This window comes from Schistocerca cancellata, chromosome 5 (genome assembly GCF_023864275.1).
Source record: "Schistocerca cancellata isolate TAMUIC-IGC-003103 chromosome 5, iqSchCanc2.1, whole genome shotgun sequence".
NCBI classification, from domain to species: domain Eukaryota; kingdom Metazoa; phylum Arthropoda; class Insecta; order Orthoptera; family Acrididae; genus Schistocerca; species Schistocerca cancellata.
Window position 1 is genome coordinate 246,910,895 of NC_064630.1, and position 21,073 is coordinate 246,931,967.

At 42.0% G+C, this 21,073-nt stretch overlaps 1 protein-coding gene across 5 annotated transcripts in view; it reads left to right on the forward strand.

The window, feature by feature from the left end:
- Window positions 1-21,073, forward strand: part of LOC126188995 (negative elongation factor D) — a 235,693-nt gene that overhangs the window by 49,170 nt on the left and 165,450 nt on the right. For all 5 annotated transcript variants that reach the window (XM_049930797.1, XM_049930795.1, XM_049930796.1 and 2 more), the window contains 2 exons: window positions 6,261-6,376; window positions 18,394-18,503. In XM_049930797.1, the coding sequence (XP_049786754.1) occupies window positions 6,261-6,376; window positions 18,394-18,503 (226 nt within the window). The remainder of the gene's footprint in view (window positions 1-6,260; window positions 6,377-18,393; window positions 18,504-21,073) is intronic.

The following is a 21,073-nucleotide window of genomic DNA, read 5'->3' on the forward strand; positions in this document are numbered from 1 at the left end:
ATCGCGGTCCTCTGGTTTGGAGCCGAGTGGAAGGCTTAAACCAGAGGCTCAGACGATTCTGCGGAGATCTGGGGTGCAAATTTCTCGACCTCCGCTATCGGGTGAAGAAATGTAGGGTCCCCCTGAATAGGTCAGGCGTGCACTACACGCCGGAAGCGGCTACAAGGGTAGCGGAGTACGTGTGGAGTGCACATGGGGGTTTTTTAGGTTAGAGAATCCCCTCCCTAGGCCCGACAAGACGCCTCCTGGGACGCGGCAAGATAGGAGTAGGCAAAATGCAACAGGGAATAACAATATTAATGTGCTAATAGTAAACTGCAGGAGCGTCTATAGAAAGGTCCCAGAACTGCTCTCATTAATAAACGATCACAACGCCCATATAGTACTAGGGACAGAAAGTTGGCTGAAACCAGACGTAAACAGTAACGAAATCCTAAACTCAGATTGGAATGTATACCGCAGAGACAGGCTGAACAGTGAAGGGGAAGGCGTGTTTATAGCGGTAAGAAGTGCAATAGTATCGAAGGAAATTGACGGAGATCCGAAATGTGAAATGATTTGGGTGAAGGTCGCGGTTAAAGCAGGCTCAGACATGGTAATTGGATGTCTCTATAGGCCCCCTGGCTCAGCAGCTGTTGTGGCTGAGCACCTGAAGGATAATTTGGAAAATATTTCGAGTAGATTTCCCCACCATGTTATAGTTCTGGGTGGAGATTTTAATTTGCCGGATATAGACTGGGAGACTCAGACGTTCATAACGGGTGGCAGGGACAAAGAATCCAGTGAAATTTTTTTAAGTGCTTTATCTGAAAACTACCTTGAGCAGTTAAACAGAGAACCGACTCGTGGCGATAACATATTGGACCTTCTGGTGACAAACAGACCCGAACTATTTGAAAAAGTTAACGCAGAACAGGGAATCAGTGATCATAAAGCGGTTAGTGCATCGATGATTTCAGCCGTAAATAGGAATATTAAAAAGGGTAGGAAGATTTTTCTGTTTAGAAAAAGTGACAAAAAGCAGATTTCAGAGTACCTGTTGGCTCAACACAAAAGTTTTGTCTCAAGTACTGATAGTGTTGAGGATCAGTGGACAAAGTTCAAAACCATCGTACAATATGCGTTAGATGAGTATGTGCCAAGCAAGATCGTAAGAGATGGAAAAGAGCCACCGTGGTTCAACAACCGAGTTAGAAAACTGCTGCGGAAGCAAAGGGAACTTCACAGCAAACATAAACATAGCCAAAGCCTTGCAGACAAACAAAAATTACGCGAAGCGAAATGTAGTGTGAAGAGAGCTATGCGAGAGGTGTTCAATGAATTCGAAAGTAAAGTTCTATGTACTGACTTGGCAGAAAATCCTAAGAAATTTTGGTCTTATGTCAAAGCGGTAGGTGGATCAAAACAAAATGTCCAGACACTCTGTGACCAAAATGGTACTGAAACAAAGGATGACAGACTAAAGGCCGAAATACTAAATGTCTTTTTCCACAGCTGTTTCACAGAGGAAGACTGCACTGTAGTTCCTTCTCTAGATTGTTGCACAGATGACAAAATGGTAGATATCGAAATAGACGACAGAGGGATAGAGAAACAATTAAAATCGCTCAAAAGAGGAAAGGCCTCTGGACCTGATGGGATACCAGTTCAATTTTACACAGAGTACGCGAAGGAACTTGCCCCCCTTCTTGCAGCGGTGTACCGTAGGTCTCTAGAAGAGCGTAGCGTTCCAAAGAATTGGAAAAGGGCACAGGTCATCCCCGTTTTCAAGAAGGGACGTCGAACAGATGTGCAGAACTATAGACCTATATCTCTAACGTCGATCAGTTGTAGAATTTTGGAACACGTATTGTGTTCGAGTATAATGACTTTTCGGGAGACTAGAAATCTACTCTGTAGGAATCAGCATGGGTTTCGAAAAAGACGGTCATGTGAAACCCAGCTCGCGCTATTCGTCCACGAGACTCAGAGGGCCATAGACATGGGTTCACAGGTAGATGCCGTGTTTCTTGACTTCCGCAAGGCGTTCGATACAGTTCCCCACAGTCGTTTATTGAACAAAGTAAGAGCATATGGACTATCAGACCAATTGTGTGATTGGATTGAGGAGTTCCTAGATAACAGGACGCAGCATGTTATTCTCAATGGAGAGAAGTCTTCCGAAGTAAGAGTAATTTCAGGTGTGCCGCAGGGGAGTGTCATAGGACCGTTGCTATTCACAATATACATAAATGACCTGGTGGATGACATCGGAAGTTCACTGAGGCTTTTTGCAGATGATGCTGTGGTGTATCGAGAGGTTGTAACAATGGAAAATTGTACTGAAATGCAGGAGGATCTGCAGCGAATTGACGCATGGTGCAGGGAATGGCAACTGAATCTCAATGTAGACAAGTGTAACGTGCTGCGAATACACAGAAAGATAGATCCTTTATCATTTAGCTACAAAATAGCAGGTCAGCAACTGGAAGCAGTTAATACCATAAATTATCTGGGAGTACGCATTAGGAGTGATTTAAAATGGAATGATCATATAATGTTGATTGTCGGTAAAGCAGATGCCAGACTGAGATTCATTGGAAGAATCCTAAGGAAATGCAATCCGAAAACAAAGGAAGTAGGTTACAGTACGCTTGTTCGCCCACTGCTTGAATACTGCTCAGCAGTGTGGGATCCGTACCAGATAGGGTTGATACAAGACATAGAGAAGATCCAATGGAGAGCAGCGCGCTTCGTTACAGGATCATTTAGTAATCGCGAAAGCGTTACGGAGATGATAGATAAACTCCAGTGGAAGACTGCAGGAGAGACGCTCAGTAGCTCGGTACGGGCTTTTGTCAAAGTTTCGAGAACATACCTTCACCGAAGAGTCAAGCAGTATATTGCTCCCTCCTACGTATATCTCGCGAAGAGACCATGAGGATAAAATCAGAGAGATTAGAGCGCACACAGAGGCATACCGACAATCCTTCTTTCCACGAACAATACGAGACTGGAATAGAAGGGAGAATCGATAGAGGTACTGAAGGTACCCTCCGCCACACACCGTCAGGTGGCTTGCGGAGTATGGATGTAGATGTAGATGTAGATGTAGATGTAGATGTAGATGTAGATGTAGAGTGGTTACTGTGAGTATTATTATTATTATTATTATTATTATTATCATTATCATTATTTATTCAGAAAAATTAGTGTAGAGACTGTACATTTAAGTGATGCTCACTTTTATGTCACTTCTGTGACTCACTAGCCCATCACATTTGTTTCTTTTATAAGCATGGGGCCCTTGGAATAGGAGATGGGGCTTGTCTCAACAGCAAGTATGCTATGAGCTGATATGAAGTTTTTGTTCCCAGTGTCTTCCACAAAGGAGTCGCCTTATAGTGTGTGATTGGTAATATTTAAAATACATATTGGTATGGATAATGAACACTTTTGCCAAACCCTTAGTTATCTTGGTGCCTGAATAATGTGCCAACAATGCCGTTAATTCAACTCATTTGAATTACCCAGCCCCTGCACTATACTCTGTGACATCATCACACATTTCCACTTTAAAGATCACAAAAAATTTCCACTTTAAAGATCACACAAAAATATACGAGGAACATTGTAGTAGTGATGTGTAATGTGAGTTTAAATGTACAGATCAAACAAAATAAACGTTTTTGTATTGGTAGGTAAACTATTTAGATAATCATCATTTCACCACTGATCTCCAATAGCCATTAGTATGTACTGGTAGTAGTATCAGTCAAGTATATCAGTCAAGATATTAGCTAAAGTTTTGCAACGTATCAAAAAGAAAACTCAAGTCTGTTGTACATATTGTGTTTGCCATCAACACTGCTCTTTTGTAAATAATATTGCCGTTTTACCTGTAGTAAATGAAGTTTTACCCCACGCTTCCAAGCATGATGTTTACCCACTTAATATTCACCCAAGAGTACTAAGTTTTCCCTGCTGTAGGTCGTGGTAGGGGAATGAAATGTGCTTCATGGAGAAATGATTTTGGCATAACTATGGAAACTCACAGGTCAATAGTTATGGTTACTGTTTTTTTCATATGTTCAGTGAACATTGTTTTCCATATATCAATTAATGTTCAATATTATTAAAAGAGTTAGATAACTTTTGGGTGAGCCACCATATACACTGCTTGTTTATTTTGTATGCCCCTCAACACTTGTCTGTTACTCATAGTAAATGACTGTTCAATTAAACCATTCACATTTTGCCTTCTACAGCACAGGACCATGTTTCTTGCTATAATTTAACCACACTCTTATGTGATTAATGAAAGGGCACACAGTCCAGTAATTTTTTTGTGATTCAGTTTTAGACAAAAATAACTGTATTGTCAGCAAAAAAATTTTACATGTATTTATCAGAATATTTCATTATGTTGCAAGTCTACTTTTTAGTCCTCCATTCCACCACATACACAATAAGGCTGTAACAACAATAATGGAAAAAATCAGGTGGCTGCCCAACAAGAAAAGTACAATGCTGTTAATATATTTATACATTAATGTCAAAGCTTATTTCAATAAAGATTTATGGACAGTGATACAAACACAATAAAATTACTTGAAATAGATTCAAGTATCATTAATTAATGTAATTACTTAATCTAGTGTACAGTGTGTTTACTTAATAGGTACGCATGCTAAATGGCAATATCAACTCACATTTTTAGACATTTCCAATTTTAGCTTATAGGTGTCACAGGTGTGTACTTTCTTATCCTCAGTACCTTTAAATGTCAGATACATCATCAACTGACATGGTTAATATAAAACAGTGGAAAATCCAGTTTGGAATGTAACAATATAATGAAAAGGACAGCTGCCTCTCACTGTATAGTGGAGATGCTGAGTCGCAGAAAGGTACAACAAAAAGACTGTCACACAATTAGCTTTTGGGCAACAAGGCCTTTGTCAAAGTTAGACAACATACATACACAAATGCACACACTCATGCAAACACAACTCACAGTTTTTACAAAGGCCTTTTTGGGTGAAAGCTAATTGTGTGTCAATCTTTGTTGTGCCTTTCTGCGACTCAGGATCTCTGCTATATGGTGAGAAGCAACTATCCTTTTCATTATATGGTTAATATGAAGCTACACTCCTCTCCTCTCACAACAAAAGTTATTCCTGCCTCAAAGTACAGGTCACTGGGTGAGATGATAGGACGCTTGGCTTACAGTTTGAGTTGAGAGGTATTAAATCTCTACCCAGCCACTGTTTAGATTTTTTATGCTTTCCCAGAATCAATCAAAACGATGGAAAATGTGTTCCTTAGCAGATATATCAGTGACAGCTACTCTGAGATGTAAGTTATGTAATGTACCCATCAAAAGAATGAGTGTGTAAGAAAATGATCGAACTTTAATCCTCCAAAAGCTAATTATGTGGAAGCGGGATTCATCATAGTGACCACAGTAGGCATACATTGAAGAATGTGGATAATTAGAATGTCAGTGTTTAATATAGTTTATAACTCCTACTTCCCCAAAGACAGCTCATTTACTGCAATTTCTAATATCTTTTAGTGTCAAGTGCAGAATTGTCAATTGGAAACGGAGAAGCTTGGTGATGGCGAACAATAACAATCTGAGATATAATGCAACAAATCGTATGCATTGCCTAGAAACAGTAATCGGACTTTGTAATAAAGTTGCAAGGTTCAGCTTGTAAAAAACAAATGCGCAAATGATTGCAAGCAGTTGATACATCACCTAACTGTTCGCTTCCCAATGTAATTAAATAGCTGAAACATAAAAGAATTCATTATCTATGATGAGTAATGGATATTAATAACTTTAGCTGTACAGAAAAAATTGTTTGACCTTAAATAATTTTATTATTATATCAGGCAAACAAGAAATCTTATCACACCAGATTACATAGAGCAAGAAAAATGCCTACTTTACATGAACACAGACGGAAGACCAAAAGGTACCAAGGAGACTTCACTCCTTGCGTTGCTTTGAAAAATATGAAACACAAAAATACAGAAGCAGCGTTAACAATGCAGATTACTATTCGATCTCTGACGTAGCAAGTCACATTAATTTATTGCAGTTGGTGTGATGATATTGTGTCATCAACCCTTCTCTGTTGTCTTAATCTATTGTTTACAACCATTAACGTTTTATTGAGTATAAACGCTCCAGATTTGGTAGTAAGAGAGAGATTGAGGGGGGAAAAGGTAAGATGATGAGATATTTGTGTAATTCTTTCTTTGTGTTTCAGGGTGATATTGGGGAAGAGATGATGGAGAACCCACAAGAGGTGTTGAAAGAATGTCTCGAAAAATTCAGAACTAAAGACTACATAATGGAACCAGGAATATTCACTCAGCTGAAAAGGTAACTCTTTCGACTTAAAAACTGTAAGACTGAAGCTGCGTATTTTAAAATGCTGCCTATCCATGCAGTTGTAATATATTATTCAAAAAGCACATTCATTTACGTAATGTGGTGCTAAAATGATAATTGTTTGAAGAAAAGGAAGTGCTACTATGTTTACCCGAGTGTAAGATGACCCTGAATATAAGGCGACCCCCTCCTTCCCATACATTTTTAAATGCCATTTATTGATTTTCTACATCTTGATAATACAATTAGAAATAAAATAAAAAAGAAATGGGTTACATTAGTTTATATCTTCACTCCTGTTTTTCTTAACTTCTCAGCTTGTCATCTGCGGCATCCCTGTTTTTGTGAAAGTTTAGATCAGGGCCTGCACCAGTGATTGTGGTGCTTCTCTACTGCAAATAGGTTGGCGAGCCCATTCGGATGGTAGTTTCATGTAAGCAATGAGAGGCAAGAAAAGGTCACTGAATTTCTAGAGCCGAAATTGAAACCATTCTCTCTTCGCTGTTGTCTCAAATATTTGGCTGCCCCCCACCCCCCCTCCCCTCCCCAATATGTCAGGAATTATAAGGTTGTTGTTAGGTTGGGATCAAATAGCACAGCTTATATTACTGCAAATGAATTTTTTTGTCTTAGTTGTCACTAGTACTTGGCTCTTTCTTCCAAATGTACTGCAATTTCAAGGGTTGTGCTTATATTTGTACCGGCCAACACAGCTGTTTTTTCTTAATACATAGCGGGTTTCGCATCTATATTGATGTGAGAATGTGACATTCCTTCACCTCTTGCTTCCAAACGTGTTTTCTGCCCACTACTCTCTCATTGGCTATGTTTTTTAGTCTTTGGTTAAGTATTTGTAATTTTGATTGCTAAGAATTAAATTATGCTCTGTGCAAAATTCTACCTAGTAGCTTCATGTTTCATTCCTTTCCCTCAGTCCATGTTCACTACTATTTTTCCTTCTCTTCTTTTTCTTGCTATCAAATTCCATTTTCGTGTCCCTTAACTTTTAGAATAGTTTTTTTTCTCATCTTACATTTCCCTTATCTCAATGGGAAACCCAGGATGGAATGTAACAATATTACGAAAAGGAAAGTTGCTGCCCACCATGTAGTGGAGATGCTGAGTCACAGGCACAACAAAAAGACTGTCACAATATAAGCTTTTGGCCAACAAGGCCTTTGTCAAAAATAGACACCACACACACACACACACACACACACACACACACACGAGACTGCAGCTTATGGCCTATCGCTGTTGAAGCCACACTGCTGGCAGCAGCAACAATGCTTGATGGGAGTGGCAACTGGGCGGGGGGGGGGGGGGGGGGGGAGTGTAAGGAGGAGGCTGGGGTGCGGAGGGGGAGGTATAGCAGGGTAGATGTGGGTGGGGGGTTGATGAAGTGCGCAAGGAGGATGTGGAGAGAGGGTAGGCCAGCTAGGTGCAGTCGGGAGGTAAGACGGGGCGTAAGGTAAGGGCGGGGGAGGGAAGGGGTTGTTTGTGGGAAAGGAGAGAAATAAGAGTTGGTGGAATGAAGGTTGTGTAGTGCTGGAATGGGAACAGGGAAGGGGCTGGCTGGGTGAGAACAATCACTAATGAAAGTTGAGGCCAGAAGGGTTACAGGAATGTATGACATATTGCTGGGAGAGTTCCCACCTGCACAGTTCAGAAAAGCTGGTGTTGATTGGAGGGATCCATATGGCACAGGCTGTCAGCCAGTCATTGAAATGAAGGATATTGTATTGGACAGCGTGCTCAGTAACAGGGTGATCTACTCGTTTCTTGGCCGCAGTTTGTCATTGGCCATTTGTGCGGACAGACTGCTTGTTCTCCGGTGACCCAGCCCCGCAGTGCCCTAGTGGTCATGCATTAACAGTGCGCCATGTTTTATTGTCAATCTCGTGTTGTCCTGTCTCTGCCATCTACTTTACAGGATATTTTAGCTGATGATGCTCAAGCAGCTGCTCGTGTTCTTCGTTTCATTACTTTGACTGGCTTGTCCAATGACATCTAACTCTTTCACTTATTTTATCTGCATCTTTGTAAGAACTTTGTTGAGATAATAGATTCTTTCGCAGAAAGGAAAGCACGCCATGTAAAGCTGTAGCAAGATTAGACAGAAAAAAATCTAGGAGCTAAGGTTTGAAGAAATTTGTAATTTCTTGCTTATCTCTTGTCAATATTGGTTTTATAAATCCTATATTTAATTTTGTCACACAAAACAGCAAGTTATTAACTAATAGGCAATAAAGAGTTCAGATTTTCTGAAGAGTTCTTGTTCTCTCGATTACAATCAATCTTATCCGTTATTAATCGCGAGATTTGTTTTTTTTTAAAAGGGTAGGCTGTCAAACCGGCCGATGGGAGTAGGAGAGGCACCACAGGATATTTCAATTACCACTCTCCTGAATATAGTTTGGTTGTGCGGTAGAAAAATGCTTTATGAAGAGGTGTGGCACTGCACTTTGACATGCTTAGACCAAATAATATGTCTTAAATTTCCTCGAATACATATGTTTTATGTTTCAGACTTTTCAGAAAGATGTGCGCTACTAGATTAACATATCTTGAAAATTCGATTTTTTTTTAGTATTGACGCGGTTCGCAAATGTCGTAGATCCGGGGCTGATGCGCAGAGCAGTCTCAGTTACAGTGGGTAGTCTCCATGTGACCCGTGTTCACATTTAGTGATTTTGCTGTTTCCGCTTCGTTTACTCTCACGTCAAATGAAAACAAAACGGATATCTGTGGCCGGGAGCTATCAAGTGAATTAAAACACTTTTCACATAATTATGGAAGGCTGAAATATGTCATTAGTTTCAGATTTGATTTTATTTCCATCTTTCTGACAGTCAAGCATTAATCGCCTTGCGGAACAATAAAGTTATTTTTGTCTGTTTGCTAAAGAAATTTGACTTCTGTTAACCTTTTCCGCAGAGGCAGTCAACGTATTTGAAACGAAATGTTTAATTCCACAGTACTGGCTAGTTTCAACTGTTCGCTGCATTTCAAGTGAACGTTTTCATTTTCTAGCATGTCTTGCATTTTGCCATAATAAAGAACCAAACATGATGTAATGCAGTACTGGTGCTCCAAGACAATTTGCATCCCGAAAACCACACTGAAAAGCTTAATATGAGGCCGAGGTCTACTTCATTGGGAATATGGATATACGAATGTGCCCTTTAAGTATGCACTTTAAATGTGCACATTTTAATATGGTTCACTAAATTCCGATGCTCTTGCAGTATCCTCTGATGTCTTGTTTCTTTTATGACATAATGTATGATGCTTTACACGTACGTACATACGGGCTTCCTACGTCATGATAGTTAACCGAAGCGTGGTGTCGCCTGTTATCTGCGCTCTCTGGGAACTGCTGAAACGAACCTATTTCTAACAGTTCACGGGAAAATATTGCAAATAGTGGTTTGAAAACCATTACTTTCAAAGTAAATATCCTTTTACATAAGTTGAACTATGTGCAAGAATGTACCACGAATTTATTAAATCACAGAGCGTTTCACACTCATTTAAAAGTCAACTCTTTCAGGACGAGCCATTTAGATTTAAAAATAAACTCTTTGATGACGAGCCATTTAGAAGAATTTCGAACCCTGAAGATCAGACATTTATGTCATTATTAAAAAATTTACTGGCACATTTGTGTGATAATATCTTCAAGTGCAACACGCGCAATAAAGATCAACAGTATATGCGGAAGCTTAGCTTCTCTTGCAGCTTGAGACCAATATTATATGTGAAAGCTTTCCTTTTCTTGTAGCAACATTATGTATATTAATTTAAACTATTAACTTTCCCTGTTTGTGTGTTCGTGCTACTTGTGATGTTGCTGTAGGCTGACTACATCATGTGTCTTATGCTCTTAATATCCGCTGTCATTGGCTGGCGAGATCACATGACATGAGCTACGAACGGCTTACAAAAGCGCATCGAAATCTCTTCAATGATTCGGAAAGTAACATGCGGTGTTGTGGTGGAATTCCAGTGTATATTTTCGTAATATGAAAATACGCAGCATACATGTTGCTGCACATCAAAGATATTTCCAAAACGTGTCTTTTTCCCTGAGTTTCGTTTTCTAAAGTGCCGGGAAATAGTACGCCCATGTATAAAACCGTAACCATTCAAAGGATTGATAAGGGAAAATATACTGTCACCCAGGAGAAAGTGTACTTTTAACCGTGAAAAATCCGGGAATTTTTTTTCCTTGTCCACGTATACACCCTGAGGTGGCTGGGTAATGCATAATTCCCAGCCATGGGTCGACAGGTAGGGTTCGCATCTACTCCCTGGCACAGGCCGAGCCCAGGGAGGGGTTATTGCCTGAGCTGCTACCTTCTCAAGTTGCCGATTGGTCCCTTTCTCAGGTGTTTGGGAGTTGTGACCTGAGGGGTGAACAATCACTTAAGGTGGGTGTGCTCCCTTCTGAAGAACCCCGAAGAAGAACGTCGAAGAACGGTCTAAATACTGTGGAAAGTGGGTGTGGTCTGGATTTCACGTGATAGCAGAGATAAACCTTGTCAAGAATAAAATATAACTATTGATCATAGTACCTCAAAGATAAAAACTTCGCATCGATTCAGTAGCACCACTGTCATATATCGCTGAGTTTCATGGCTTCTTCTTTTCTGTTAAAATTATCCCCATGTTTATATATTTCGATGGCTTCTCTATATAGCTGTGGATAATAGTTCGTCATAGTACATAAAACTTCAGTTTCCGAAAATTTCACTACGTGGTCACCCGACAGAAGAGCATGTTTCGAGGTCGGCATTCCATCTCATGGGGAAGTTGTGCTGCTCATACAGGATGATGTTCATAGTCAACCCATCACCCTGCTGGAAGTTCGGCCATATGTCTTCCCGCTGTACTTACAGCGTCACATGTCGAGGTTGTGGATGTCCATCACATCCCAATACTCCATGTGCCCCGTCTCCCATCTGTGTCAGCTCCGGAGAGCATCATTCACCTTGCTTGCAAGACTGCAGGTTTTACAGAAAGAGAGAAAAATCATGGAATATAAGATACTGGACCGACTGACCTACGCTAAGGCTAAGAGGAATTTTGAGCGCCTGCATCCTGTAGCTATGACCTCTTACACCATTGCTATGGCCCACGGATGCCTGCCCAGATGGACTTTAAACAAGGCGCACTGTGAAACTTTCACCACTGCTGTCACCATTGAACCTCCCCACACGGGAACATTGATGTGATGGTTGAGCAGGTGACTGTGATGGTTGAGCAGGTGACTGGAAATCGCTGAAGCTATTAAGGAGTGTCAGCGAGCTCGCCAGCAGCGTAAGTGGCACCCTTCCCTGGAGCACCTCATAGCCTTTAAACAGCTCCGTGCCCGCGTTCGCCAACTTATCAAATGACGGAAGCAGGAGTGTTTGGAGATATATGTCTCAACCATTGGGTGCCATACATCACCTTTCCAAGTCTGAGCAAAGATCAAACGGGCTTTTGGGTACCAGCCCCCAACAGGTGTTCCCGGTGTTAACATAAATGGCATGCTATGTACAGACACAAACACGATTGCCAAGCACTTTCATGAGCACTATGTTCGAGCCTCTGGGACGGAGAATTACTCCCCAGCCTTTCGCACACTCAAACGGCGGCTGGAAGGGAAAGTCCTCTTGTTTACTACATGCCACAGTGAATCCTTTAACACCCTATTTACAGAGTGGGAGCTCCTCAGTGCCCTTGCACATTGCCTGGACACAGCTCCTGTGCCAGATCGGATCCACAGTCAGATGATTAAACATCTCACATCTGACTGCAAGTGACATCTCCTTGTCATCTTCAACCAGATCTGGTGTGATGGTGTCTTTCCATCACAATAATGGGAGAACACCATCATTCCGGTGCTCAAACCAGGTAACAACTGTCTTGATGTGGATAGCTATCGGCCCATCAGCCTCACCAACATTCTTTGTAAGCTGCTGGCATATATGGTGTGTCAGCGGTTGGGTTGGGTCCTGGAACCGCGTTGCCTAGTGGCTCCATGTCGGGGTGGCTTCCGCCAGGGTCACTCTACCAATGATAATCTTGTGTCCCTCGAGTCTGCCATCCGAACAGCCTTTTCCAGACGCCAACACTTGGTTGCTTCCTTTTCTGATTTATGAAGAGTGTATGACACCATCTGGCAACATCATATTCTTGCCACATTATACAAGTGGGGTCTCCAAGGCTTGCTCCCGATTTTTATCCAAAATTTCCTGTTGCTTCATACTTTCCGTGTCCAAGTTGGTGACTCCCATAGTTCACCCCATATCCAGGGGAATGGGGCCCCGCAGGGCTCTGTATTGAGTGTGTGTGTATTTTTAGTTGCCATTAATGGTCTAGCAGCAGCTGTAGGGCTGTCCGTCTCACCTTCTCTGTATGCAGACGACTTCTGCATTTCGTACTGCTCCACCAGGACTGGTGTTGCCGAACAGCACCTACATGGAGCCAGCCACAAGGCGCAGTCATGGGCTATAGCCAATGGTTTCCAGTTTTCGGCCAAAAAGTCGTGTGTTATGCACTTCTGTTGGTGTCATATCGTTCATCCAGAACCAGAACTATATCTTAATGACGATACACTCACTGTAGTGGAGACATATCGATTCTTTGGACTCGTTTTCAATGCTCGATTGATTTGGCCTCCTCGCCTTCGTCAGTGTAAGCAGAAGTGCTGGCAGCACTCTTTAGTGCCCTCTGCTGCCTCAACTGGGGTGCAGATCGCTCTATGCTGCTGCAGCTCTACAGAGCCCTTGTTCAATCCGCCCTTCACTATGGAAGTCTGGTTTGTGGTTCGGTAGTGCCCTCAGTGTTGTGTTGTTTACTCGACCCAGTGCACCACTGTGGCATTTGCCTACGCACAGGAGCTTTTCAGACAAGTCCGGTGACCAGTGTCCTGGTGGAGGCTGGAGTCCCTCCATTGCAGGTTGGGTGTGCACAGCTGCTGGCCAGTTACATTGCACATTTTCGTAGTTCTCCTGCGCATCTGAATCATAGTCTCCTTTTCCCACCCACGGCGGTTCATCTCCTGCATCGGCGGCCCAGGTCAGGGCTTCCGATTGCAGTTCATGACCGATCCCTTCTTTCAAAACTGGAGTTCTTGCCTATGCCACCTATACCACGTACACTTCATGGTGTACACCTAGGCTGCAGCTTCGCCTGGACCTTTCACATGGCCCTAAGGACTCGGTAAACCCTGCAGCTCTCTGCTGCCACTTCCTCTCGATTCTTGACATGTTCCGAGGCCACGAAGTTGTTTACACCAATGGCGTGATGGCTGATGCACATGTCGGCTTTGCGTGTGTCCATGGAGGACATATTGAACAGCATTTGTTACTTGATGGCTGCAGTGTTTTTACGGCCAAGGTAGTGGCTATATCCCATGCTCTTGAGCACATCCGCTAATGCCCTAGGAAGTTGTTTCTTCTGTATACTGACTCCCTGAGCAGCCTACAAGCTATCGACTCTACTCTCGCCATCCTTTGGTAGCAACCATCCAGGAGTCCATCTATGCCCTGGAACAGTCCAGTCGTTCAGTGGTGTTTGTCTAGACCCCAGGTCACGTTGGAATCCCGGGCAACAAACTTGCCGAGAGGCTGGTCAAACAGGCTACGCGGAAACCGCTTATGGAGATTGGCTCCTCTGCAACTGACCTGCATTCAGTACTACGCCACAAGGTTTTGTGACTTTGGGAGATGAAATGGCGTAACCTCAGCATGCACAACAAACTGTGTCCCATTAAGGAGACTACAAATGTGTGGCAGTCCTCCACGCGGGCATCTTGCAGGGACTCTGTGGTTTCCTGCCAGCTCCACATTGGCCATGCTTAGGTGACACATGGCTGCCTCCTGCGCTGTGACGACCCACCTTAGTGTTGGTGCAGCACCCGGCTGACAGTGACCCATATCTTGTTGAACTGCCCTTCTTTGACTGCCCTGTGACGGTCTCTTCAGTTACCGGACTCTTTGCCCTTAATTTTAGCTGATATCGCCTCATTGGCTAATTTAGTTTTACATTTTATATGTGACAGTGGGTTTCATCATTCTATACAAGTTTCAGCACATGTCCTTTGTCCCCTTGTGTTCTGCACTCTAATGCTTTTATGGTGGATGTTTTAATGTGTAGCAGAGTGACTGGCTTTTCCTTTTTTATTCTCATGGTTGGCCAGCCACAGTCACCTGCTCTCTTGCTTTTATACCATCTACCTGTTTCTTGCTTCTCTGTGCTGTTTTCTTTTCATATTTCATCCATGGTAGTGTTTGTTGTCCTTCTGTCGTTCTTCTGGTTCTTCCTTTCTTCTGTTATTGTGCTGTTCGTCTCCTTTCTTTTCTTCTTTCCTCTGTGTAATTACTTCAACGGAAACAATGGTCCCCCCCCCCCCTTTCCTCTTTTAAACCGACCTCCACCGTCTCTCCACAGTGCCTGTTCTTTTACCAAACTCTGCCCTTTACACTAACATCCCTAATGACCATGGCCTTACTGCTGTTGAACATTACCTTTCCCAATGCCCAACAGAATCGAAACCTATCCTTCCTAGTTGCCATGATCAACTGTATCCTCACCCCCTAATTACTTCTCCTTTGAAGACATCACCTACAAACAAACCTGGGGTGTGCCTAGGGGCACCTGCATGGCACCATCATATACCAACCTATTCATTGGCCAACTAGAGGTAGCCTTCCTAAACACCCAGAATCCTAACCTCCTCACCTGGTTCAGATTCATTGATGATATCTTTGTTATCTGCATCGAGGGTGAGGACTCCCTATCCACATTCCTCAGAACCTCTACAGTTTCTCCCCCATTTGCTTCACCTGGTCCTACTCAACCCAACAAACCACCTTCCTAGATGTTGACCTCCACCTCAAAGATGGCTACATCAGTACCTCTGTCCATACCAAACCTACTAACCATCAGCAATACCTCCACTTCGATAGCTGCCATCCATTCCATACCAAAAAGTCCCTTCCATATAGCCTAGTCACCCATTGTTTCATCTGCAGTGATGAGCGATCCCTCTTGAAATATCCTGAGGGTCTCACTGAGGCCTTCACAGACCATAATTATCCTCCCAACCTTGTACAAAAACAAATCTTCTGTGCCTTATCTTCCAAGTCTTCCACCACCTACTAGAGTCTCATCACCATCTGGCCACAGAGGAGTATTTGCCTCGTAACTCAGTATCACCCAGGACTGGAGCAACTGAACTACATTCTCCGCCAGGGTTTCTACAACCTTTCGTCGTGCCCTGAAATGAGAAATATCCTGCCCAGTATCTTTTCCTACCCCTCCCACAGTGGTATTCCGCCATCCACCGAACCTACACAATATACTCATCCATCCCTACACAACACCTGCTCCGTACTCCATAGCTCATGGCTCATATCCCTGTAATAGAATAGACTAAATGCAAGACTGTCCCATGCTTCCTCCCACCACCATCTACTCCAGTCTGGTCACAAACACCTATCCCATCAAAGGCAGGGCTACCTGTGAAACCAGTAATGTACTCTACAAGCTAAGTTGCAACAACTGTGCTGCATTCTGTGTGTGGGCATGACAACCAACAAGACCCATCCTGTTAGTGGGCACACTGTGCAACACGACATCCTTCATTTCAACAACTGCGTCACAACCTGTGCCATATGGATCCTTCCCACCAACACCAGCTTTCCTGAATTGCAGAGGTGGGAACTCTCCCTACAATATATCCTATGTTCCCATAACCCTCCTGGCTTCAACTTTCGTTAGTCATTGTTCTCAGCCATCCTGCTCCTTCTCTGTTCCCATTTCAGCACTACATAGTCCTCATTTCACCAAGTCGTTCTACTTCTCTCCTTTTCCTCATACACCCCCCCCCCCATCCCCTCCCCTGCCCTCATCTAATCTCCCGACTGCACCTAGCTACCCTACCCTACCCTACCCTCCCTTCACTTCGTCCCTGCATGCTGCCCAGCAGCACTTCACTGTCCCCCACCCCTATTCTGCTATCCCTCCCCTCTCTGCCACAGCCTCCTCCTTACCCCCACCCAGTTTTCCCACCTATCATGTACTTTGCTGCTGCTTGCAGTGTGGCTTCAGCTGCCATAGGCTGCAGTCATGTTTGTGAGAGTTGTGTTTGCATGTACTTGTGTGTGTGTGTGTGTGTGTGTGTGTGTGTGTGTGTGTGTGTGGTCTATTTTCGACAAAGGCCTTGTTGGCCAAATCTTATTATGTGACAATCTTTTTGTTGTGCCTATCTGCGACAGCATCCCTAATATCTTCGTCATTTACAAAGCTAGTTGGCATATAAACTTGTACTACTATAGTGGGTGTGGGCTTAGTGTCTATGTTGGCTACGATAATGCATTCACCATGCTGTTATAGTACCTTACCCGCATTCCTGTTTTCTTATGATGGCTGAAATAGAAGAGAGGATATAAAATGTAAATTGCACAATGGCAGAAAAAGCATTACTGAAGAAGAGTAATTTGTTATCATCAAATGTAAATTTAAGTGTTAGGTGCAGTCTTTTCTGAAGGTATTTGTCTGGATTGTAGCCACATATGGAAGTGAAACATGGACAATAAACAGTTAAGACAATAAGAGAATAGAGGCTTTTGAAATGTGATATGACAGAAGAATGCTGAGGGTGAGATGCAGCAATCACATATCAAAATGAATGGAATTGTAGAGACAGAAATTTGTGGCATATCTTGGCCAAAAGAAGGGATCAGTTGATAGGACACATTCCGAGACATCAAGGGATCACCGATTTAGTATTTGAGGGAAGTGAACAGGGTAAAAATTGCAGAGGGAGTCTGAAAGACAAGTACAGTAAGCAAATTCAGGAAGCTGTATATTGCAGTACTTATTCGGAGATTAACAAGCTCGTGCAGGCTAGAGTAACAGGGAGAATTTCATCAAACCAGTCTTCAGACTGGACAAGAACAACTATTATTACTACTACACTCTTCAAAGGGAAAATCAGCTGTTTAGTGGAAACATTTCCCAGCCAAATTCGAAAGGGTATTCCTCAGTAGTTTTGCAACATATGAGCAGGTATTACAAAGGTAAACAGTAGTTGGTATTCAGTAGCATCCCATGAGATTTTGCCTTCAGAATCTACCCTAGATCCCCAAATTTTTCACAGATAAGGTTGTGGATCTACATGCAGTATGAAGACTTGTATGAGGAGGAGGTTAATCCTCTTATCTCCCAAGGATATAAATTCCTGATAGTTATAAAGTTTCCATTTTAGAAATATTTAATAATACTTTATGGTGTCTGATTTTCATTTGTTTTTTATTAGAATTTTATCATACATGAAATGAAAAGTAAAACTCCTACAACTGGCACTTTTTGCATTTAGTTTATCCAATCAATTTTGTTGTTCCATTACATCATATTCAGGCCCTGTGACCAATGCAAACTGCGAGGAATCAAATTTTGTGTGCAGTCATAACAGGAGCCAATAACTGGTGTCTGTAGTTCTCTGGTTTACACGACACTATCCGTTTGTCCATAAATCAACAACTGTCAGAACAACATTGAAATCAGAATGTCCAAAGATGGAAATAAAAGTCTTTGGATGTTCTTGTGTTGTACTGACAGTCATTGGTTGATGAGCAAAGGAATAGTATCATTTGAACCAGACATCCATGGATACAAGTTAAAAAATACTGGCTCCTGTTATGACAGCACATGAGACTGAAATCCTCCCTGTTTAGTTTGGTCAAAGGGCCTGAAGGTGGCATAATGGAACTCCGAAACTGGTGCATAAATAAACTAAACAAAGAAGTAACGGCTGTAGGTATTTCGGTTTTCACTTCATACTGAACTGCTAGAGTCCTGATAACCATCCATTACAAAGATTTATCACATATTGTTTACAACTGGAAACTTACTTGAATAAACTGTTTATTTTTTCCATTCATCACTGATACTGTGTGTGTTGAAAAAGCTTTGAATTCAGTTTTAATCTTCAACATTTTTTTATTTGACAGATATTTTCAGGCTGGTGGAAACCCAGAACAGGTCATTGAGCTGCTTTCTATCAATTACAGTGCTGTAGCTCAGATGGCAAATCTTCTAGCTGAATGGTTAATTACTGCAGGTAAGTTCAGGATACCACATACTGGCAGGGTTATACTCAGTGCCTATGTTAATTAAATGATTGAGTACCAGTGGTCCAAACAAATGTCATAATAAGGCACGTTACCCACGTAAGGTGATGAGCCAAAACATTATGACCCTGTGTTTAACCCTTTAAATGCTCTGGATGTGTTAACGTACGCGCCTTTGTACCTGTCTCTGTGTGCTCTGATCATGTTCACGCGCGCCACCAGTCCTTCTATGTGGTACTCTGAACGTGTCTACGCGTAGACACGTTCAGAGTACCAGGTAGAAGAACTGGTGGCATGCGTGAACACATTCAGAGCACACAGGGACAGGTACAAAGGTGCAAGCGTTAACATGTCCAGAGCAGTTAAAGGGTTAACAGTGTATTGATCTACTTTGAAATGCAATACAGCAGCAGTTCTGCATGGCATGGATTTGACAAGTCATTGGAAATTTTTTGGAGATATGTAGCACCAGATGACAGCGCAGGTCACACATTTCCCATAAATTATGGGCTGTTGTTTGTGGGCATGGAGCTGTTGCCCAGTAGTGTCTCGGATGTGTTCCATTGGGTTCAGATCATGCGAATTTGAAGGCCAAGACATCTGTATGAGTTCACTGTCGTGCTGCTCAAACCACTGTAGCAAAATTCTGGCCTTGTAATATGCACACTTGCCTGCTGGAAGACACCATCACCATTGGGCAAGAGATCAAGCAAGAAGGGGTGCAAAGGGCTTGCAATAATGTTCTTGTAGTCCACAGCTGTCGTTATGCCTTCAGTTACTACCACAGGTCCTATGGAAGATAGATGAATGCGTAATACTGTCTACGTTGACCTGTATCCATGGCATGGTGTATTGTTTTGATCAGCTGTTCCCCTGGATGGTTACTTATCTTGACCACCAACCTGGTGTAACAAGAAACCTCATGCATCTTCCATCCAACATTTCAATTGATTCGCAGTCCAGTCCCAGTGATCCCGTGCCCACTGAAATTGTAATTTATGATATGGTTGGGTGGAAACGCGTCAGGCTCATATGTTGTGGAGCCTCATATTCAACAGTGTGTGCTGAACAGTGGTGCTTGTGCCTGCAACAGCATTGTGCTCTGTTGTCAAGCCCCCGAACTCCATGTTGGGTGAAGAGGTGTGGTGTCCAACACCTTCTTGTCTACTTGTGGTGTCGCTACCCTCTAAACACTTCCAATAGATGCTCGTGACCATAGCACATAAGCAGGCGACCAGTTTTGTGTTTCAGTGATCCTCATTCAGAAGTTAACTGTCTCCTGAGAAGTCTTCTATAAACTGTAGTAAAATGTTATGATAATCACAAGTGAACTGTGTCAATAATGAAGAAAACTATACATGTTTATGTATGTAAGTGTGCTATCAATAATGAAATCTTACTTTGGAACAAGAAAACTCTCCACCATTATTTGTTCTGAACATGAAAAATGTTAGTTATAAATACATTTTTGTGTAACAAATACAAATACTAAGAATAACAAAGACTGTGATTATGTTATGTCATGGAATTTCTATATAACTGCAGGATAAAGACTTGGATGAATAAAATGTTCACTCTGGTGTCAGCCCTCAAACCTACTAGACACTTTTGTACGAGGTTGCTTCTGAATGCTTCTTCTCCCTCCATGTGAACATAATTAAGTGGAAATAATTATCACTAGAATTCAAATTTTATCATTGGCCATTCTTTTGTCAAAATGACACATTTGCAACCGTTACATGTATTATAAGTAATCTCAAGGTTTTTGGGCTTCACCCACAAGACAATAAGAAAAAAATACTTCAAATATTTTGCTGTCAGGAAAAGAAGAATTTTTGACAAGATTTATCATTATATACATGACGAATGCAAAGATAATAAATAATAATTTGAGGCTCAGCATTGCTTATGAGTAAATTGCTGACTAGTAAAAAATCTTGTTTTCATTGCCATGAATATTATTCAAATCATAATTAATGGTATAAAAGGTCAATGTTTACCAGAGAATTTGTGTAACGTTGAGAGTAACAGCACAACTACGTAGATGATTATATCGTGTGTCTCTCTCTGCAACAATATTTATCAGGCATTAACTACTACAGCATTAGACAAACCATGTGTATTTTTGATCTAGTAGTGTGAGTTGACAGACAAACCATGTGTATTTTTGATCTAGTAGTGTGAGTTGACAGACAAACCATGTGTATTTTTGATCTAGTAGTGTGAGTTGACAACATACGTAAATTGTTACAGCCCAACATAGTACCTTTACTTAGAATTATTTACCTATGTAGCAACATTCATGATTGTTAGCATATATTTTAGCTGCTACTATGTGTATGCAAATTCCTTACCACATCACTTGCGTGGCACCAATTTCGTGTTGGGCAATGACCGTAACATTTTTTTCACATCAATGTATAGATATGCTAGGTAGTCCGAAAAATATGTGGTTTGAGAACCATTTAATTGGGGGGGGGGGGGGGGCGGATTTGCAGTATTTCAGTCCTCATGCTTGTGTATTGAATAAGCAATGGTAGGAATAAAAGAAAGGTTCAGA